This window comes from Solea solea, chromosome 1, assembly GCF_958295425.1.
Source record: "Solea solea chromosome 1, fSolSol10.1, whole genome shotgun sequence".
NCBI classification, from domain to species: Eukaryota; Metazoa; Chordata; class Actinopteri; order Pleuronectiformes; family Soleidae; genus Solea; species Solea solea.
The window spans coordinates 21,067,428-21,086,025 of record NC_081134.1 but is presented as its reverse complement, the minus strand read 5'-3'; the positions used below and the strand labels follow the sequence as shown (position 1 = coordinate 21,086,025).

The 18,598-nt window shown below is 40.4% G+C and overlaps 1 protein-coding gene across 3 annotated transcripts in view; it reads right to left on the bottom strand.

The window, feature by feature from the left end:
- Positions 1–2,451: 2,451 nt before the first annotated feature.
- Positions 2,452–18,598, bottom strand: part of LOC131461115 (phospholipid phosphatase-related protein type 4-like) — a 30,206-nt gene continuing 14,059 nt past the window's right edge. For all 3 annotated transcript variants that reach the window (XM_058632132.1, XM_058632123.1, XM_058632138.1), the window contains exons 4-11: positions 18,109–18,304; positions 16,189–16,246; positions 15,924–16,097; positions 13,716–13,851; positions 12,883–13,111; positions 12,024–12,639; positions 11,170–11,323; positions 2,452–10,943 (exon numbers count right to left, since the gene is read on the bottom strand). In XM_058632132.1, coding sequence (XP_058488115.1) covers positions 9,925–10,943; positions 11,170–11,323; positions 12,024–12,639; positions 12,883–13,111; positions 13,716–13,851; positions 15,924–16,097; positions 16,189–16,246; positions 18,109–18,304 — 2,582 coding nt within the window. In that variant the 3' untranslated portion in view covers positions 2,452–9,924. The remainder of the gene's footprint in view (positions 10,944–11,169; positions 11,324–12,023; positions 12,640–12,882; positions 13,112–13,715; positions 13,852–15,923; positions 16,098–16,188; positions 16,247–18,108; positions 18,305–18,598) is intronic.

Genomic DNA, 18,598 nt, shown 5'->3' with positions numbered 1-18,598 from the left:
TGAAAACAATATAATGCCATGGTGAAGGTCTAGTTCCCTTGCAAAGGTTTATGGAGTCTGATCTACATGTCTCAGCTGGGTTATTGGAATTCTCTGTCCAGAATCCAGAAGCTAATACAGAACGTTGACTGGTAAGAAAAGAGGGACCACATCGCAAATTTCCTGTTTGTTGTAGGATTGACTTTGATTAATTTTGTCGTTAGTTTTAATGGACTGTCACTATTCTACCAGTCTGAGCTCATTACACCTCACTGAAACTCGGTTCAAATGCACAAACGGTGGAACTTTCTCAATAGCTGCCCCAAGTTTTGGAACAACTTGCCCCTTCAAATCAAATCTACCCCCATTATTGAACTTTCTAAATCACTTTGAAAGACTCATCTCCTCTCTTTGGTCTTCACTTTGAGACGGGAACATTTATTCAGAAAGATCTTATTTTTTACCTTGTATAGCACTTGGGTCATTTTGTTTTTTGTTTGTTTTTTTTAAACTTGCTTTCAAAATAAGGTTAACTGTTGAAAGGGTACTGTATATCACCAATTTTGTCTCCTCAAAATATAGGCACATATTGAACAGGTAGGGGAGAGCGGGGTAATGTGATACATTGTTTTACATTTGCTCCCCTCTAGACAAGCTAAAATTATATATCAGTAAAAATGACACATTTCCCATTAATTCAGGATGTTTCCTAGCTATGGAAATGATCAGAATGTCTTCAGGACAAAAGGCAATGAAAATATGATTGTTTTTAAAAAAGTTTACCCCAGTTTAGGGGTAAACAGAGACAGACCAGAGAAATCAAGGGGGTAAAGTGAACCACTTACTTTTTACACTTTAAAACTACCATAACAACACATGTTGTAACAATTAGAATCCTGACAGCTAGATTGACAGTCACACATTCCAAAACTAATGTCGGACTAGTAACAGAATCATGGGAATTGGTCAATTAAGTAAAAAAAATTTAAACACTTTAAAGTAACCTTTAGAGCCAGCTAGTGTCCAAGGGTCAGAGCAAAGGACAATCAGAACCAGCTAATACAGAGTCTGGGGCTCACAACATAGTACCATCAGAACCAGCTAGAACAGCCTGGGACTCAGGCAGCTGGATTAGAACCTGGACCAGTCGACATTCCAGCCCTGAAGGTTACAGGGATATTGGGGTTGTTCTGCGTATTCAATTGCCAGTTCACAACACTTAACTGGAGCAAGGCCATGGAACTGGTCAGTTGTTTCAAGTGTTTGGCAAGCTCCTCCTCCATCTCATCTGTGAATATTCTCTTTGCCTCTGCTACTGCACCCCAGGCTACTGATTTTACTACCCCTTTCTCTTTTTTCTTTATGAATCTTTGTAGGGTTGTCTTGTCAATATTTCTATCCCTTGCAGCTTTTCCTAAGGACTTCTTTCCTTGCATGACCTCAGCAGCTGCACTCTCCATCTCTGTGAGGGTTGTTTGGCCCCATGTTGTCTTCTTGGTGTAGTTTCTTGGCATGATGGCTTTTCTACAATGTTTATGACATTAAAAATAAAACATGTGTAATGTTACGCTAAAATATGTTTAAGACTAAACTTAACTTGTGCTTCATGGTGGGGTAAAGTGTCTGACCAAGTGTCTCACTTTACCCCACAGCATTTGTCTCACTTTACCCCACTGCCACCTTTTTAGAAAAAACAACATCTCTTAGCAATTCAGGCTAATCTTCAACTAGCATCAAACATATGGTTGTATATGTTGGAAGTTCATCAACATATAAGTTTTTCTACCTTAATCAATTTGCTTTGACACAACAGTTGATTAAGTTCACAGCAAGAAAATGTACTTTTACATGCAAAAAACAAATTTTTATGTAAAAACATACTACATACTGGACCAGCACCAACTTCTCCTTCTTGACAAGGGGAGAATGGGAGGGGCTTGAATACATTATGGTCATATGACCACAAATGTGTTCTGTTGCCTAGATATAGGGGGTGTTTCACGTTACCCGGTGTCCCACATTACCCCGCTCTACTGCAGTAGTAATACACAATGTAGGCAACCCATAGGAACCAAATTATAAATAAAGATTTGAGGGATGTCTAATTGACATTATATCAGACATTATTATTGACTGATATAAATACTCAGATCTATAGATACTTAGCTAACTAGCTTTGCAAGTTAGCTAACTATCGCTAGATACTCAGATAGATAGATAGATAGATAGATAGATAGATACTTAGCTAACTAGCCTCACTAGATAATCAGATAGATACTTAGCTAACTTGCTTTGCTAGAACATCAGATAGATGGATCCTTAGCTAACTAGTTTTGCTAGATATTCAGATAGAAAGATTCTTAGCAAACTAACTTTGCTTAATCCGAGAGATAGATAGATAGATAAAATTGTCACATAAATGTCACAGAGTCAATATACAAAGTATAGCAAATACTCAAAATGCAGCAACGCTGATATCAAACTTTTATTGTGTTACAGAGACACCACTGGAATACAAAGTGTAGGATGTCAGCCATTATTCATTGTCACCGTCACTGGTGTGAGTGTTCACAGTCCAAATCAGTCACATGTTTCACTCATTCACACTGCAGTGAGTCACCAACACACACACACAGTCCCAGTGGCTGAAAGACCATGACACACAGAAATAATTCCACTCCTAATATCTTCAAGAACGCCTTTTAAAACATTACTCAATCCAGTTTGTCCAGATGAAAAAAAACAAGTCAAAGCATCAACAACAATCACAGAATGATGCTTTTTTTTGCCTTTTAATATTTGGAATGTCTGTTAGGGTGACGATGTTTCCTGTGACTATCAGCAGGTTCCGCAACTAAAACAGGAGTCTAATCAAAACTTTCAAAACCACTAAGTCAAAAATCTTACATCTTTTAAAAAAATCCTGTACAGAATGAAAGAGAGGCAGCGGAGTTTGGGGGTTAACAGACATTCATGATACATTTTTCATGTATACTAGATTATGAAACGGTGTGGAAAATGACTACTAAAAACCTTTTTAAATGTACAATAAAACCTAAATCTGTCTCAGTAAATCACATTTTCAGAGATACAGTGTGACCACAACAAACATGTCCATGGAAGAGCCACAGTGAGACTGACTTGGATGATGAGGTTGGGGTTTAGGAATTAGTGTTCACCAATAATGATGAACAAGTCAAAAAACGAATACAGAATACAAAAATAAATAATAAATACTGGAGTATGACAACAATAGACCTTGATGACACCACTTAAGAACTGAAGCAGCAGCTCGGTTTCTGAACATGTTTGAGATGTTGTCTATTTTCCTAAGATTGTACCACTGGGACTGTCATGGTGATGGTACTGATTATTTTATTTTATTACTAAACAACTGACTAAACTCATTGGTGACACTGCCATATTAACCACCATTCTGTTAAAGTAAATTTGAGAGAGTTTCTGTGATGCATTGTTGTACGGTCACTGCTCATTGTCCCTGGATTACGGGTGCGTGCAGAGAAACTGAGATCTTATTTTCACAGCTAACTGGAACTTGCAGTGTCACCAGTGTCAACCTGTCCCACACAGGGCTGCAAAGAAAAACTGGTCTGTGTAAATAATGAATTATTATCTTCAAAAAGGCAGGAAACACTACAGTTGATTATTGTGGTAGTGGAGTAAATATGAGAATCCTAATATCGGGAGGTTTCATGTTTTCATTGGTGGCTTCAGAAACCGCTGTTGCCACAGTTCAGAAGTTCACACAATCCCATAAATTTCACATGAGAGTGACTTCATATCAAAGATTTAAGCAAGTCCTGTACAATACCAAACGGATGTGAGGCCTGCACTCAGTCCACTGAAAACCAGAAATGGATTTTTTGATGTTAGTTAATGGAAAGAACAGCCAACAGTAACGTACAAATCAGTGGGTGGCCTGGCAGGAACGCTGGTGTCTGTTAAGGTCGTGACTGGATGGACACTCTGCATTAGTCTATGCCCTTGGTTCTCAAACTGTGGCACGTGTACCAGTAGTACACAAACTTCCTCCGGTGGTACTTGGAGGCCAGAAACACTGTTCTACGGTATATACCAGGGTATGTGATGGGAGTGGAGATGAGGAATTTTGTGTGTGTAGAAAATGAAACAAATAACTAAAAAAATGATCTTATTGTGAATAATTCTGCCTCCTGTGAAAGGTCCATTTAAACCAATGTATTTTTACCGTCGGCAATAACGGTGTCACTGAGAGAGGCCGATATTTTCTTAGGTGGTAACTTGGTATAAAAAGTTTGAGAACCTCTAGTCTATGCTAAACATTAGCATTCTCCCCATCAAGCTAACAACCCAAACCATCCAGTCTGGGTTCAGATGCGGGATTTATATACCGATGAGTATAAAGATACAAATGACTATTTACAGCAATAAAACAGCAAACCTTTTTAACTGTTGTCATTACAAACAACCAGTAATGTCATGTGTTCGATTGATAATACACTTGACACATGGAAAACCTATACACCAAATATCCAATAAGACATTTTTTCCAAGTATCACTGCTTAAAATTTAAATCAGATCAAATTGAAGAAATAATGCAACATTGTGGAAAATACACCAACGCCTGTCCGTGTCTACATACCCTGTTCAAACACTTAGATAAGTCATTGTTGAATTTCTGTTTGTGTGCAGTTTTGTCTCAGACTCCAGTCTCAGTGCTAAGCTAACAAAGTGACCGCTGCTCTGTGCTTCATGTGCAACAATGACTGTAGATCATCGGACAGAGAGCGATTTAGTGTATTTTCCCCTTGAGAGATTACAAATAAATAAATAAATACAGGGTTATTCCAAAATAAAGCGGCTAATTGTACAGTTTGCAACCATTTCATAGTTTTTCTGTGAGAAAAAAAAGTGCTGCTGTTGTTTTGGTGAGTGTTTTTTGGAGCAGCTCGACAATTGTGAGTCCCGCAGACAAGAGTTGTACAAAATGAACCAAATTCCAGCAGCTGGTTCATTAACACAGTTAGAAATGCCAGCATCAGTCATATTTGATTTCCTTCTCATCCTCACTGTAGGTTAACGTTATGTTACACAGATATAAAAAAAGTTTTCTTTCACATACACAAATTCAAAATATATCTATGCACTGTGTCATATCAATAAAGAGGTTCAATGAAAGGGAAATAAGACAAAATAACATTGGTTATTATAAATATCACAAAGGTATTAAATATCTGTTAGTTGCACACATTCAGTCTATCTGATATTTTTACAACAAACGTTCACCAGCTGGTTAATTATACATACATATATACATATATGTGTATATATGTATGTATGTGTATATATGTATATGTATATATGCAGTTGTGTCAAAACCAGCAAGCCCATAATTGTGTAACAATATAGGTAGTATGAATGCTAGCTCTTTAGCTGCTAGCACAACTGACGACATCGACCCACATTCCCTTTGTATGCAAGTAATAAGCGAATAAACGGCTATGCACCTGGCCCAAAACTAACTTAAGCAAATATAATCATTTATTTTACATAGACATTTACAAAGAGCTGAATTTAAATGTCCTTGTTAAGGCCACAAACAAGTCTTGAATGAGTATTTTAGCGTTAACAAGCTAAAGTTAATGCTAGCTAGCAACACTGTGATACTGTAGATCGAGTAGAGATACTGAAAAAGCCTGCATTTTTGTGATTTTGCAACTAGAAACTGAGTAAAATAAATATTGAAAAACAAACAAGTGTTGGGGGGAGTATTCCAGGCTGAACAAACTAAAGTCAACAATGCAGCTAGCTGGCTAGAGATTAATTTTCTTGTGACTGAAAAGATGGAGTAAAACTGTCTGAAATGTGTCCTGAATTAGAAAAGTTTGTGTTTACAAGCTAACGCTAACAGTGCTGAAGACAACACAGTCTTGGAGTAATTAAGCATTAACAAGCAAAAGCTAACAAGATAGCTAACAAGCTAGCTATCAAGCGATAAAGACAAGGCCTTCATTCTCTTGTGACAGAAGAGATGGGAAAACTGGGTGAAATGAGTAATCCAGATTTAAAAAAGTTAAGGCTAACAATGCGACTAGCTATTTAGAGATGAAGAAAAAACCTGAACCCATTCTGTTGTGACTGATATTTAATTTGGTAGAGATTTTTTTAAACCAGATGCCCTTCCTAACATAACTCTCCCATTTATTCAGGCTTGGTGTTGCTGCCAAACGGAGATGGTTTGAGTGTTTCTTAAAGTGCTGTTTTCTTCTTCTTCTTTTTTCTTTTTTTTACTCACAATGAGCAATGGGGATTGGGTACCTTGGTCAGGGTTACCCCAGACCATGACCTGGCAAGTATTTTGATCCAGCAACCCTTTGATAAAATCTCTAAAAACAAACGTTGCCTTCATTCTGTTGTGTCTAGAAAAGATTTATACATAAAAAAAATAACACTTTATATTTGTTATATTAGTACATCACATTGCTGTACAGTCAAATGATAATTCTAGGACCAAGCGTGCGTCCAAAAATCATCAAAAGAGGGTTTTTAGTTTCTGATTTTTAGGCGATGGGGCCCCTTTTTGTGACAGTAATGATCAGGCACAGTGACAGCCTGTCAATGTAATTACTGTATTTTGAAGCTTGATTCCAATGAAGCATCCTTCTCTCTGCAGTGGTGCATTTGTTTAGAGATCCTGTGAATCTACTTCATCTCTCTTGTGCAACTCATCCAACTCATGATCCATCTTAACCATGATTTTAAAATGAACATATTATAAAAGAATATTGAATCAGATGTCATCAACAATATCAACACCCACAGACAAGTTATGAACATTCTCTACGGTCTGTCCGGCACGTTTGACTATTGATTATACACTTTTCTGTGTTTTCCTCGCTAATACAATTACTTCCACTTCACAATAATCTTTTTGTATCACACGCATCTCTGCTGATCGTCCACAATTAAACTATTCTCAAGTGAAAAAAATTAAGACATAAGTATTCTTTATGTATTGCAATGAAAAACCATGCTACACTGATACATGCCTTTTACATTTCTAGGATTTCACTCATCTACTTACCAATATACACTTATCTGATTCCAAGTCTTTACAAGTACAACTCATTTACATATATTATTACTTTTTTTAAACTGCTTTATCAAAGTCCTAGCTCGGGATATGTATGTAATGTAAAATTTTGTATGAAAAAAGTTTAACAAACTTCTGTGAAAATACTATATTTGTGATAGTCCTTCATATCTTATATTATTATAATAATAATAACTGATGTCATGAGAAAATATTTGCAAACGCGTTAGGCAGGTGGAGCAGCTTTGGTTGAGGGGGTCGACCATAAAAGTATTAAATGGCTGAAATAGGATTTTGTAAAGTGTAACACAACCTCAAACCTTTATATTCTTTACAATGCAATTAACATTGTCATCTCTACTAACTGAATTTTGGTTCAATAAAAATTGTAGTAATTGTGCTTTATCAATTTATACACAATCCAGAAGTAAGGTTTTTTTTTGCATTGTCAGGCGATCAAAACTCTGAACACAGTATTTCTGTGTGACAAGAACACAGCCACATGGCACTTGGGCATGTGGGGAAAAAAGTTAAAATGTATACACAAGGTGAAAAACAATGATAATTAATGTCCGTATGGTGTTTTGTGTCTGACTGAAAAACATACTGAAAAATGTGTTTATAGCAGAATTATCATAAAAGCACATTAAGTGAAGAAATAAATAATAAGACAAAAAAAGTCACCCTTATGATACATAAGTTCTCATTTTCAGTGAAACGAGCAATACTGCAAGGATAAAAATAAAATTGTTGTATTAATATTTTATAATACTTTTGTACTCCTAGTAATTGATAAGAAAACAGGCTGTCACATCAGGCCGAGGCTTTGAAGCAACTATATACTTGAAAAATGCACATTAACATCCAGAATTATCTTTTGCTTCAATAATGAATAATTATGCTTGATTGTCTGGAAATGTCAAAAAATATATATTACTAAACGGACATTGTTCTCAAAAATGGCTTAACATTAAAAACAAAAACAAACTATGACTTCATTCTTGTCATGTGATTGTGAAAAGTAGAAAGCCATATTATGGCATTTTGTAAATCCATCGTCTTTACTTTGTAATATTAAGATATATTGTTATATGTTTATGTTATACTATAAAGTATTGTATTGAAAATGCGCATAAAATTACTTTTAACTTGATAAATAACTTTGTAGGTGTGTGCGTTTTTATACCGTATGGAATAAATAAAAACTATACCATATAATACTTAATAATACTATATAATACATAGAGCAGCATGACTGGAGCCAAGCCCAGCCAACATTATCAGGCATGTTTTTCTTTTAAATGATAAATATATTTTATTCTTGTTGTTACTTTACATTTTTGTAAATTTGGGACAATTTCCCATATATAATGCAAACCTTTTGGCAAGAACTGCAAGATTTTCTTCTACTATTGAATCATAATTTTACTCATTAATGTGTGAAACATGATGAGTTGGTAAAATAAACCAAAAAAACGGTGCCTGTCAGACTTACGTAGAGTTTGTTCTAATGACTCGCATGTGTCAGTGATCAGTACAGATACTACACAGTTATTACACTATGTTAATGAAACCCACTATGTAAAAATAGACTATACGTTGCACTATATTCAAGCACAATGGAAATCTGAATCTGTTATTGGCCAAATGGGACCCACTCATAGCCCAGACACAATTAAAACCGTGGGTTTAATTTCCGAAAACCCCTCTGTGTCCCCACACTCTCATGTGTACAAACACAGTTAAGATTAAAATGCAACTTCCGTAATCTAATGCCATGTGGTTTACACTGTAAAGTTTACATAACAATACGTTTAACTGTGTTGGACAACAGTAGGAAAGCTCAGAATATATTGTACGGTATAACTGTGGATGTTAGGAATTTCATCCCATTCAAAACTGACCCAGAAGATGCAGGAGAAGGAGGCGGAGTTTTGATGCTGAATCCATCCTCTCTGGTAGCTGTAGGTGCCGGAGTTTTTTATTCCTGGCCAGGTCAGCAGTTCGTGTAGTCCTTTTTCCAGCCTTTTTTTAAGATTTACAAAAACATTGTCTGGTTTCTTCAGCAGAGCAAAATTAAAAATTTAAAATCCACAAGAAAGATAAAATATTACCCAGAATATAATCCTTCCTTCTTGGCCCTTTGAAAAAAAGTGGTGCAGGGCTAACTGCCCAAACTGGATCTAAAACCTTTTGTAGATCTCCTAGCAAAACATGTTGCGTTTTCCACCAAGTGGTAGCTCAGCTCAGCTTGTGTGGAACCGTTTTGGAATGGTAAACCCTGTGTGTAGCCCGAATGGCAATAGCTGCATTAGTTACGTTATTAGCGTGACATCATACCAGCATGACACAGTGTAGCCCACCAATAAATGCAACAAAGAAGAAGTATAGAAGAAAAAGAAAGGACAGTAATGTAGGGCATCCAATATTAACTCTCATTCTTTTTGGCATGTTACTGTTCTCCGCAAGAAGACAAACTTGTTTGAGAACAGTAATGCACCTGAAAGTGTCGATTTTCTGTTGACATATCAACGGACTGCACTTTGTCTAGCGGGGTGCTAGGGGGCGCTAGATCGCTGTGCTAGAAACCCATACTGGAGGGTGCCACAAAGTGGAACAAAATGGATTGGTTAATTTGGTACCCTAAACAACTGGACCACTTGGTGGAAACAGAGCTTTATTTAGATGAACCAGTGGAGTGGGACAAATACTTTGGAAATGTGTGGCTGGAACTACCAGCTAATGCTGCTCTGTAGACAGATCTAACCGAATTTCATGTAATTGTTGGTCCAGACAGAAGTTCTCCACTGCTTTTGTTAGAATTAGCTGAGTCGGACAACTATCATGGGTGTCATTCCTTATAAGCCAACCCCAGAGTAGGAGGTGGAGTGTGTGTCAAGATGGGGCGGGGCAAGGTCGGGGGAGGTGTAGGACTGGGACGACCAAACATCCCTTGGAACTGTCTGTTGGCGTGGTTGGGGTGTCCGGGGTGACCGGGGTGACTGGGGTGTCCGGGGTGTCCAGGGTGTCCGGGGTGTCCGGGGTGACCGGGGTGGATGGGGTTTTCTTGAAAACTTCTGAGATGTTCATGGAAACGGTTGCTGCTCTCCTGGTCGAGGCTGTTGCTGTCATCACAGAGACGGTGGTTGTTGTGGAGGTCGGGGGTGGGACCTCGATCGGGGACTTGGACGGTGTTGGAGCTGCTCTTCCTCCTCAGGGTCGATTCCCGGCTGGACGAGGCCACAGACTGGCAGTCTGAGCCGCCGTCGCTGCTGGCAGCCGTGCCCTCCACTGGGGTGACTCTGATGGTAGTGAGGGCCTGAGGGTGGGGGTGGAAAGGAGGTGCAAACATGGAATTGGGGTTGAAAGGCATATTGGAGTTGCTGGAATTTGGGTTGAAGTTGGTCATAGGATTGTTAAAATTGGGGTTATTGGGATTGAAGTTGGGGTGCTGGTAGTTATTTGGGTTGTTGTAGTTATTTGGGTTGTTGTAGTTATTTGGGTTGTTGTAGTTATTCGGCTGATGTAATTGATGTATAGGGTGTATCATATGTGGGTGGTTTATATATGCCCCTCCTCCTCCTCCTTCTCCTCCTTCTCCTCCCCCTTCGTTCTCACTTTCAGTCCCTGTCACGCTTCTCCGTCCATCCACTGACCCTCCATCCCTCAGCGAATCACAGCTGTCTGTGTGCCTGTTAAGGTCATTGAGGGCAAATGCTGACTGTCGGAGAGATGGCCGTTGATCTGGCGGTTTCCATCGCCAGGAGCCACTTCCGTCAGTGCTCGGAGGTTTCACTATTGGTTTGTTAGACCTTGACTCTGGGTGGGCTTCAACGCGGACTATACTGCCACTTCTTTCCAAACCTCCTCCTAAAAGAAAAGGACAGATGAATGATCGTTTGATGATCTTCAACTACCAACAATAATCCTCATCTTGATGATGTCCACGTGTTCCCTTCAACACGCGATACTTTTAATGATTATTGTTTGCAAAACTTAGTTATAGGCAAATATCTAAATAATATAGCTGTAGCTATACATTAGATAAAATGTGTCTAATGTTGTTATAGTATGGAATATTATTCGACATACAGACCTCCTCCCATTGCTCCGGTGGTGGAGGCAGGTGGCGATGGGTCCTGGTCCATCAGGGCTCGGTACCTGATGGATCCAGTGCAGCTGACGGTGCTACCACCATCTTCTGACCGAGGGGAGTGAAGCAAACCCTGCTGTTTGGATAAGGTTATCACCTGGAAGAGAAAATACTCTGCTGGGATACTCAAGTATTATTAACTAATGGGCTCGCTCTTCTGGTGCTAGAGGCAGCTATTGCAAGTTAGTAGAGCAGTAGCTAAGCTTCTGTTCCCAAATTTTAAAAGATTTTTTTGTTAAAAGAAAATCTATGTGTGTTTCCCTCCACTGCTGTTAATCAACCAAGACAATCAGGAGGTGGCACAAACGTCAGGAGGGAGGTGCTACTAGACGATGAAAAGCGACAAGCAAGACCAATCCATCTATTATTGTAGTAACATTTGCTTCTTGCACTCAAGTCGAAGAATATCGTACTTCACCAGTCCACATTCTTTCCTCATCTTCCATTCTCCGTTTATATTAAGGTGGAACGCCGTTGCATTCACATGATTTGTTATCTGAATGTTTGCCTTAACCTTTTATTGATCTGCCCACTTTTCTACCTCCCTCAAACGTAAACACCGTTATATTTTAAGATTTTTCTGCATTCACATGGAAACTGCTAACCCAATCTCTGTCATGGTCCAGCTTAGTAGCTCATGTTGCTAAAGGGGGAGAACAGCCTTGTCCATTTCAGCTATTTGGTGGCAGTTAGCTAGCTCTAGCAATTTGCTGCTTGTGTACAGTCATGTAAGTAAGGCATCCAAGGATCTAGCCACATGAACCACGCAATCATGCAAAATCACGTCACGTATTTACCTGCATGAGTCGAGGCTGTCCTCCGGCACTGAGCGGCCTGCAGGGCAGTGTGGTCTTCTCGGCCACTCTCAGCCACTTTTCCCTCACTGATCCACCGCCGTCCATGATGCTGTCCTCTGACTCGCTCTCCTGGTCCTTACAGGTGGGGTTCTCCTCCTCAGGTATGTGAACCAGCTGGGAGGATCCAGGCCGGGATTGGAGAGACACTCTGGCCCCACCCACTAATCCAGTGCTGCCATTATGAGCCATGTGATTATGGTTCGCCATGGGGACGGAGCTTGCTGCTAGCTTCATGTACTGAGCTGGGATGTGGGCCCCAGCACGCAGCTCTGCTTCCTGGGCACTGATTGAAGGCAGGTGGGTTCCGGCCCGGAGCTCTGCCTCCAGGCCCATGGCAGACGGTTCTGAGGAGCAGCGCAGCTCCATGTTCCTCTGAGGTGAGGACAAGGAGGACGGTCTTATTCCATCCATGGCCTGCAGGGACAGCTTTCTGTTCTCGTTCTTATTCTTCCACTGGCTGAGGAGCTGCTTGGATCGAGTGGAGTCCATTGAGGCATGGATGGCGGCATGGCGCCGGGGAATGCGGCCCTCCTCCAGTGACGAGCCTCCGTGGGACCTGGAGGAGGCAGCAAAGGAGATTTAAAGTCACCAGCCATTTTATTGGGTACACAAGAGACCTAATAACTTGGTAGGAGTGGGACAACACGGTACGGTCTCTTGCTGAGCTGTTAAAATTAGAAGTGGGAAACAAATGCTGCATATTCTACGTGCGGAAACAAGAATAGTCGTCTTATTGTTTTACTATTACCTGGATGACAAACGTCTAATTAAAGATTATAAATAAAGATTAAACGGTTACCGTGGCAGTGTGCTGCTGCTGAACGTCACCATGTTGTCGTGGTTGCCGAGAGGACTGGACGGCGTGATCACCTCCACCTCAGCACTGGCTCTCTTCAGATTGGACAGAGACGGCTCTCGGTAGGAGGCGCTGCGCTTCAGCATGGGCCCAGTTTGTTCCGGGACCAGAGTGTGGGACGAGGTCCGGGTGATGATGGGCTCTGGTTGGCTGGGAGCCAGAGTGTGGTGACCTATCAGTGACAAGCATTTGTTCCCTTTAAGGTTCACATCAGTGCACTGTTAATTTGTGACTTAGATGTTTAAAAATCCTTAATTCAAATCGCGTTCAATGACAAAAACATAATAAATGTGTCAGTAGTGGAGCAGCAGCTCCTGTGTCCCCACAAACTATAAATGCCAATGTTCTCACTGGGCTTTGGTGCAGGAGAGTGAGGTGTTTGCGATCTTCAATTTACAGTCAGAAAATGCTGTCTAACACCAAGATAAAGCACTAAACACACTCTAACGCTGTCATAGATTTACGCTGGCAAAGATTTTTTCAGGAGAGCCTTTTTGTTAAGTGTTATTGTGTCATCAAATATACACAAAAGTTCTTCTGTAAAAATGGGCAAAAGCACTTAATCACAGGACATTTTCTGTCCCTTTTATGGTTAAAATAAGTGTAAAATTCCAGGCAGACATTTTGAGGCAAGGTGTTAAAGAGTTAAAATGCTGTTTATGAGCAAAAATTCTAATTTTTTCACATTTTTGATTGTATGAACTGTGTTCTCGTGTCTCGTTGTCATGGCAGTGACAGCATGTCAGTGAGACACCAGTCATGTTTTCTTTTTTTACCTTGATGGCTGTTGCTAATTGTTACTTGGCTGACATTGGGCAAGGATGAGGGCGGGGGCTCTCTCAGGATGGGGGCAGACGGTCGACTTCTGGACCGATCTTCACTCGGCTGGAAATTCCCCACCGCGTACACACCCTGCGCACGCACACACACACACACACGCACGGTGAGACACAGAAGGTCAAGTAGCAGCTGCAGTGACGTTAGTTTCTTGGTTCTACACCTCCTAATCCTCCTCCTCATCCTCCTCCTCCTCTTACTGCAGTTTATTCACAGGAGGATAAAGAAGCATTTAGGTAATTGCTGTATAAAAGTATGGCAATCGAACGCAGATCATATTTTTCATTCTCTGATGCTGTTGATCCGTATGTGCCTCAGTTTTGTGCAGAACAGGAGGGTAATTACAAGCGTTAATGACCTTGATTAGACTACTTTGCATATTCAGATTTTATCTGGTGAGTATTTTAAAAGCCTAAAAAGGAAAAAACATGAAATCTGATGTAAATCACATATGGAAGTGGTTTGTATGCAATTCAAATCAAAGTCCTACTAAAACGTGTTTTGTGCATCTTCAATCTTCCCCGTTTGCGAGTTTTTCTTGTGCAACTGATGGGTTTTCATGATTAATAAACGCCATTTTCCTACATGTTGTCTTGTCTTATGCTACTACCATAAATACCAGTTGTTTCCCTTTGTTTTGACATTTAATGAAGTATCTTTTTACAAAATAAGTGCAATTTCACCAATATTATGCCTAAGTTGTCCATTTACACACATGCATTACAACTTACTGATCACAGCGACAAAAGGCACAAAACATCTAGTCACAGGTATCTGGAACTGAAAAATAAAGTGTCACATTCAGATTGGACCCTCCGGTGGGCCGGTTCTGGCCCGCGAGCCGTACGTTTAATTCCCTCTGATTGAGAGATGATGATGATGATATTGTCAACTAACACGCCGTAGATGATGAAGAGAAGAAAACTCATATCTGTGGCCAGTGTTTCTTATGCAGGAAGAGACAGAAGAAACAAGAGTGTGGGCAGCTGAAGAGGTCCGTGTGTGTGTGTGTGTGTGGGCAAGAAGATGATGGTGTGTGGGAGGTAAATTGTGTGAGTATCAACCACTTTCTACACAATAGTTCAACATCGAACGATCTCCATTCAGCCCATTGAGCTGAAGTGACCCACACACATAATGATGCAACAATAAAATAACCTGTAATCTGCGAGAAAAATGTGTGTTAACCTCTTTTTTATCATGGTGACAAAAGAGCTCCTGACATAAAAAAGCACGCGGGGGGGATCAGATATATATTACATTACATTACATGTCATTTAGCAGACGCTTTTATCCAAAGCGACTTACAATGGAATTGAGTACAATCAGCCAGGGGTGGAGTCCAGTTTGCGACCATTGCGACCATGATGTATTTCGCACACAGGGTACCGGTCTTAACCACTGAGCCACTCAACCTCCATATATATTCAGTTTGTTAAGTTTTGAGACATACAAGTTGATCTCCATGGAATTACAGTGGCAGTGAACTCTGACGGTGAAATCCAAAACAGGTCCCATTCATTTTTGCCACATCTTAGGCTGCCAAGGAGACCACAGACACAGTGAACTTTTCAAAGTTTTAATCCTGAAAAAACCTGGACTAGACGATCCAGTCAAGACGCAGGACCACACACTTGGCTGGTTTAATCCAACCATTTCCAGAGATTTGGGATCTTGCAGAAACACGTGACTTAACATGACTTCAGAATATAAAACTGTGGATGAAGTCATGGCTGAGAAGCCGGATTAACTTGTTCTTGTACAAGTTACGGTTCTAAACAAAAGTCAACTCGCCCTCATTGGTTTTTGTCAGGTTCTGCTCACATCCCCAAGTGATGTTCAGTCGTAATATCAAACATGTTTAATACCTACGAATTCGGAAATTGAGAAGACTCTGATGTGTCCGATGACGTTCCGTTAACCCCCCTCACACTACAGGATAATTTGGCCAGATAATCTGTTCAAATCAGCCTAAAATCAGAAGGCACCCAAGATTGTTGGAAGGACCAATTCTGGACTCAGATCTGACCAATTGTCCTCAAGTGTCGAGCGGGGATTATAACATATTTAAATATATCATCCACTGCCAAACAAAAACAGCTAATGGTTTCCAATATTTCTATATTTGTGACTCAGTGTCAAGTTACCAGGTAAACGGCGATGGCGGCTCCCAGGATCCATCCGCAGTAAACATCCACCGGATGGTTCCTGAACTGGATGATCCGCGTTAGCCCAGCCAGAATGGCCAGCATGACGAACGAGAACACCAGCAGAGGCTTCAGCAACTTGGCCGAGTCGGTCAGAACTGTGTTAAAGTACATCTACAAATAAAGACACAGTAATTTATGAAATATCTCCTTCTACTGTACCTACATGTTAGCGTGCATGTTAGCATGCATGTTAGCCACTTACTGAGATGTAGACAGCAGCAAAGGCAGCCAATGTTGCATGCTGGGAGGGAAACGACTTCCTAATTTTTAAACAAAAACAAAAAAACAGAGGGAAAAACACAGTGTTCTTTATGCTAATTATCATGTTCTGACAAACAAAGGACGACGATGAATATTCATCTGCAACAGAGAAGTGACTTTCAAACAAACTCTGTGTGTGTTCTTGTGTTTGTGACTTCTTTAGGGCCTTTTCTGTCATCAACACTGTGGTTTTGGTTATGGTTAAGGACAAGGCTTTGTTTGTGGACCAAAATAATGTATAAATCACAGGGAGTGAGGACACTTTGGAAAAGTAAGTACATTTTGTATGGTCCTCACAACTTGAAAGGGGTTTTGGGGGTTAAGACCTGGGTTTAGTTTACGTAAGGGTAAGGGTTAGGCATTTGAGGGTTAAGGTTAGGGTAAGGGGCTATGGAATGCATTTAGTCTATGATGTGTCCAACTTATGTCTTTGTGAGGTCCGCTGTGCACTTCTGCGCCTCCAAGCGGGCTCTCTTTATCCAAAGCCGCCTGGATTATTTCTCGACATCACTCCCCACATCCAAGTAATGATCTTTATGACGAGGATCGAGTACAGTCATGATGAAGTGCAGGGGATCGGAGTGAATGTCACTGGGTGTTCATAATGCATGGTATGAAGTGTTACCAACCAAGCTGGCACGCCCCTGAATCGTAGTAAGGAGACCTCCGAAGATCGCTAGCTCCTTTAGCTCTGATTAGCTCACAACAGATAAAACCACAGGACTCCGTCTGCATTGAAGAACAGCACTGCAGGTGATACCCAGCCTCTCTTATTATTGTGCGGCTCTCACAACAAGAGAAATAACTCAAAATATGCAGGGTGACAGAGATATTCACCTGCGGCTCGCTAATCTAAACACGCGGAACACATTGGATACGATGGTGGTTCTCGATCGTGATGTAGGTCAGCCAATCACAACCCTAAAGTGTCCTACTTTTATCTTTGTGAGGTCCAAAAAAATTTTTAAATCCTGTCTTTGTGAGGAAATTTTGTCTGAGCCCCACAACTTTAAAGGGCTTTACTAGGGTTAAGACCTGGTTTTAGGGTTAGGATTGGGTTTTCGTTTAGGTTTAAGTTAAGTGAAATTTCACTTAACTGACGCAACAAGCTGCCAGTTTTCACAGAGGAAATTCAATTAAATATATTTTATTGTGGCCAACAAGGTAAAATAGTACTCGGATAAAAATGCCACAACAGCTGCAGCAACAATATGACAGAGAATAAAAAAAAATTGTAAAAAGATAAAATATTGCACTTGCCGCAAAATCTGTGATTTGCGGCAAAATGTGCAAAAACTAAGATGCTCGGGCGACAGAATCCAACTCTGTCTCTGCACACCAGGATGTTTCTGTGACAGTGAGGTTTGCAGTTTGCTTTTTACTCTGTCACTCACATTTGTCTATCTTTGGTTTTAGAGCAGCAGTTACTGTATGTAATGGACCAAGTTACATTCACTCTCCTTCACTGTGTTCACAGATGTAGTGTCTGTGTGAAGCAGAGCAGGAGAAGGAAGCGAGATTAAAGACTGCAGACACACTTATTCTCATAACAATCAATTTATCTTTCGTTTGGTCCATAAAACGTTGATCCCAAACCTTGAAAAAAATTCTTGTTTTGTCCACACAACAAAAATGAATCAGTTTTAATGATTTCTTTGTTTTACGGAGGAAAGAAACGAGAAAATATTCATGTTAATACACTGAAACGTTTGTAAATGCCTGGAGCTCAGGCTGGTAACCATAACAACAGCAAAAAGAGAAAAAAACAAGTGGAATGTATCCTGTGTTTGCTAAATCTAGACACACACACTTCCTCTGATACAGACACTGGTTTCCTCACACACTCGTCCAGAGTCTTTACCTCCCCGCAGTGATGAGACCACTGTCTTGTCCAGAGCAGATGTCCTCCAAAATAAAAGCTTCGTCACAGCTGGACAGGTTGATGTGGGTCAAGTTGGGTCTGCACACGTCCAGCCAGTAGGGGGTGTGCTGACCCGTGGACAACTGGAGGATGTCGGTGATCAGCGCTGTCACACACAGTCCGAAGATATGGACGCCTTGGGGAAAAGAATTAAGTTGGTAAAGATGAAAACTTCCAAATATGTTCTTAATGTACCCATTTTAGTCGCTAACTCTAGTCATTGGAATGCTGAGTCAGCAATTCCCAACCATTGTCTTCCTTTATCTGCCATGTTTTTCGGTCGCTAACTCTAGTCATTTCCATTCAGTCCATTCATTTTCAATGGGAAAAAGGCAGAAATATCAGTTGAAAAGTATAAACAGCAGGATGACAATAAATGGGAGCAGTAATGTCCTGAACGAGCCGAACGTTTTGATGTATGAATTGTTGA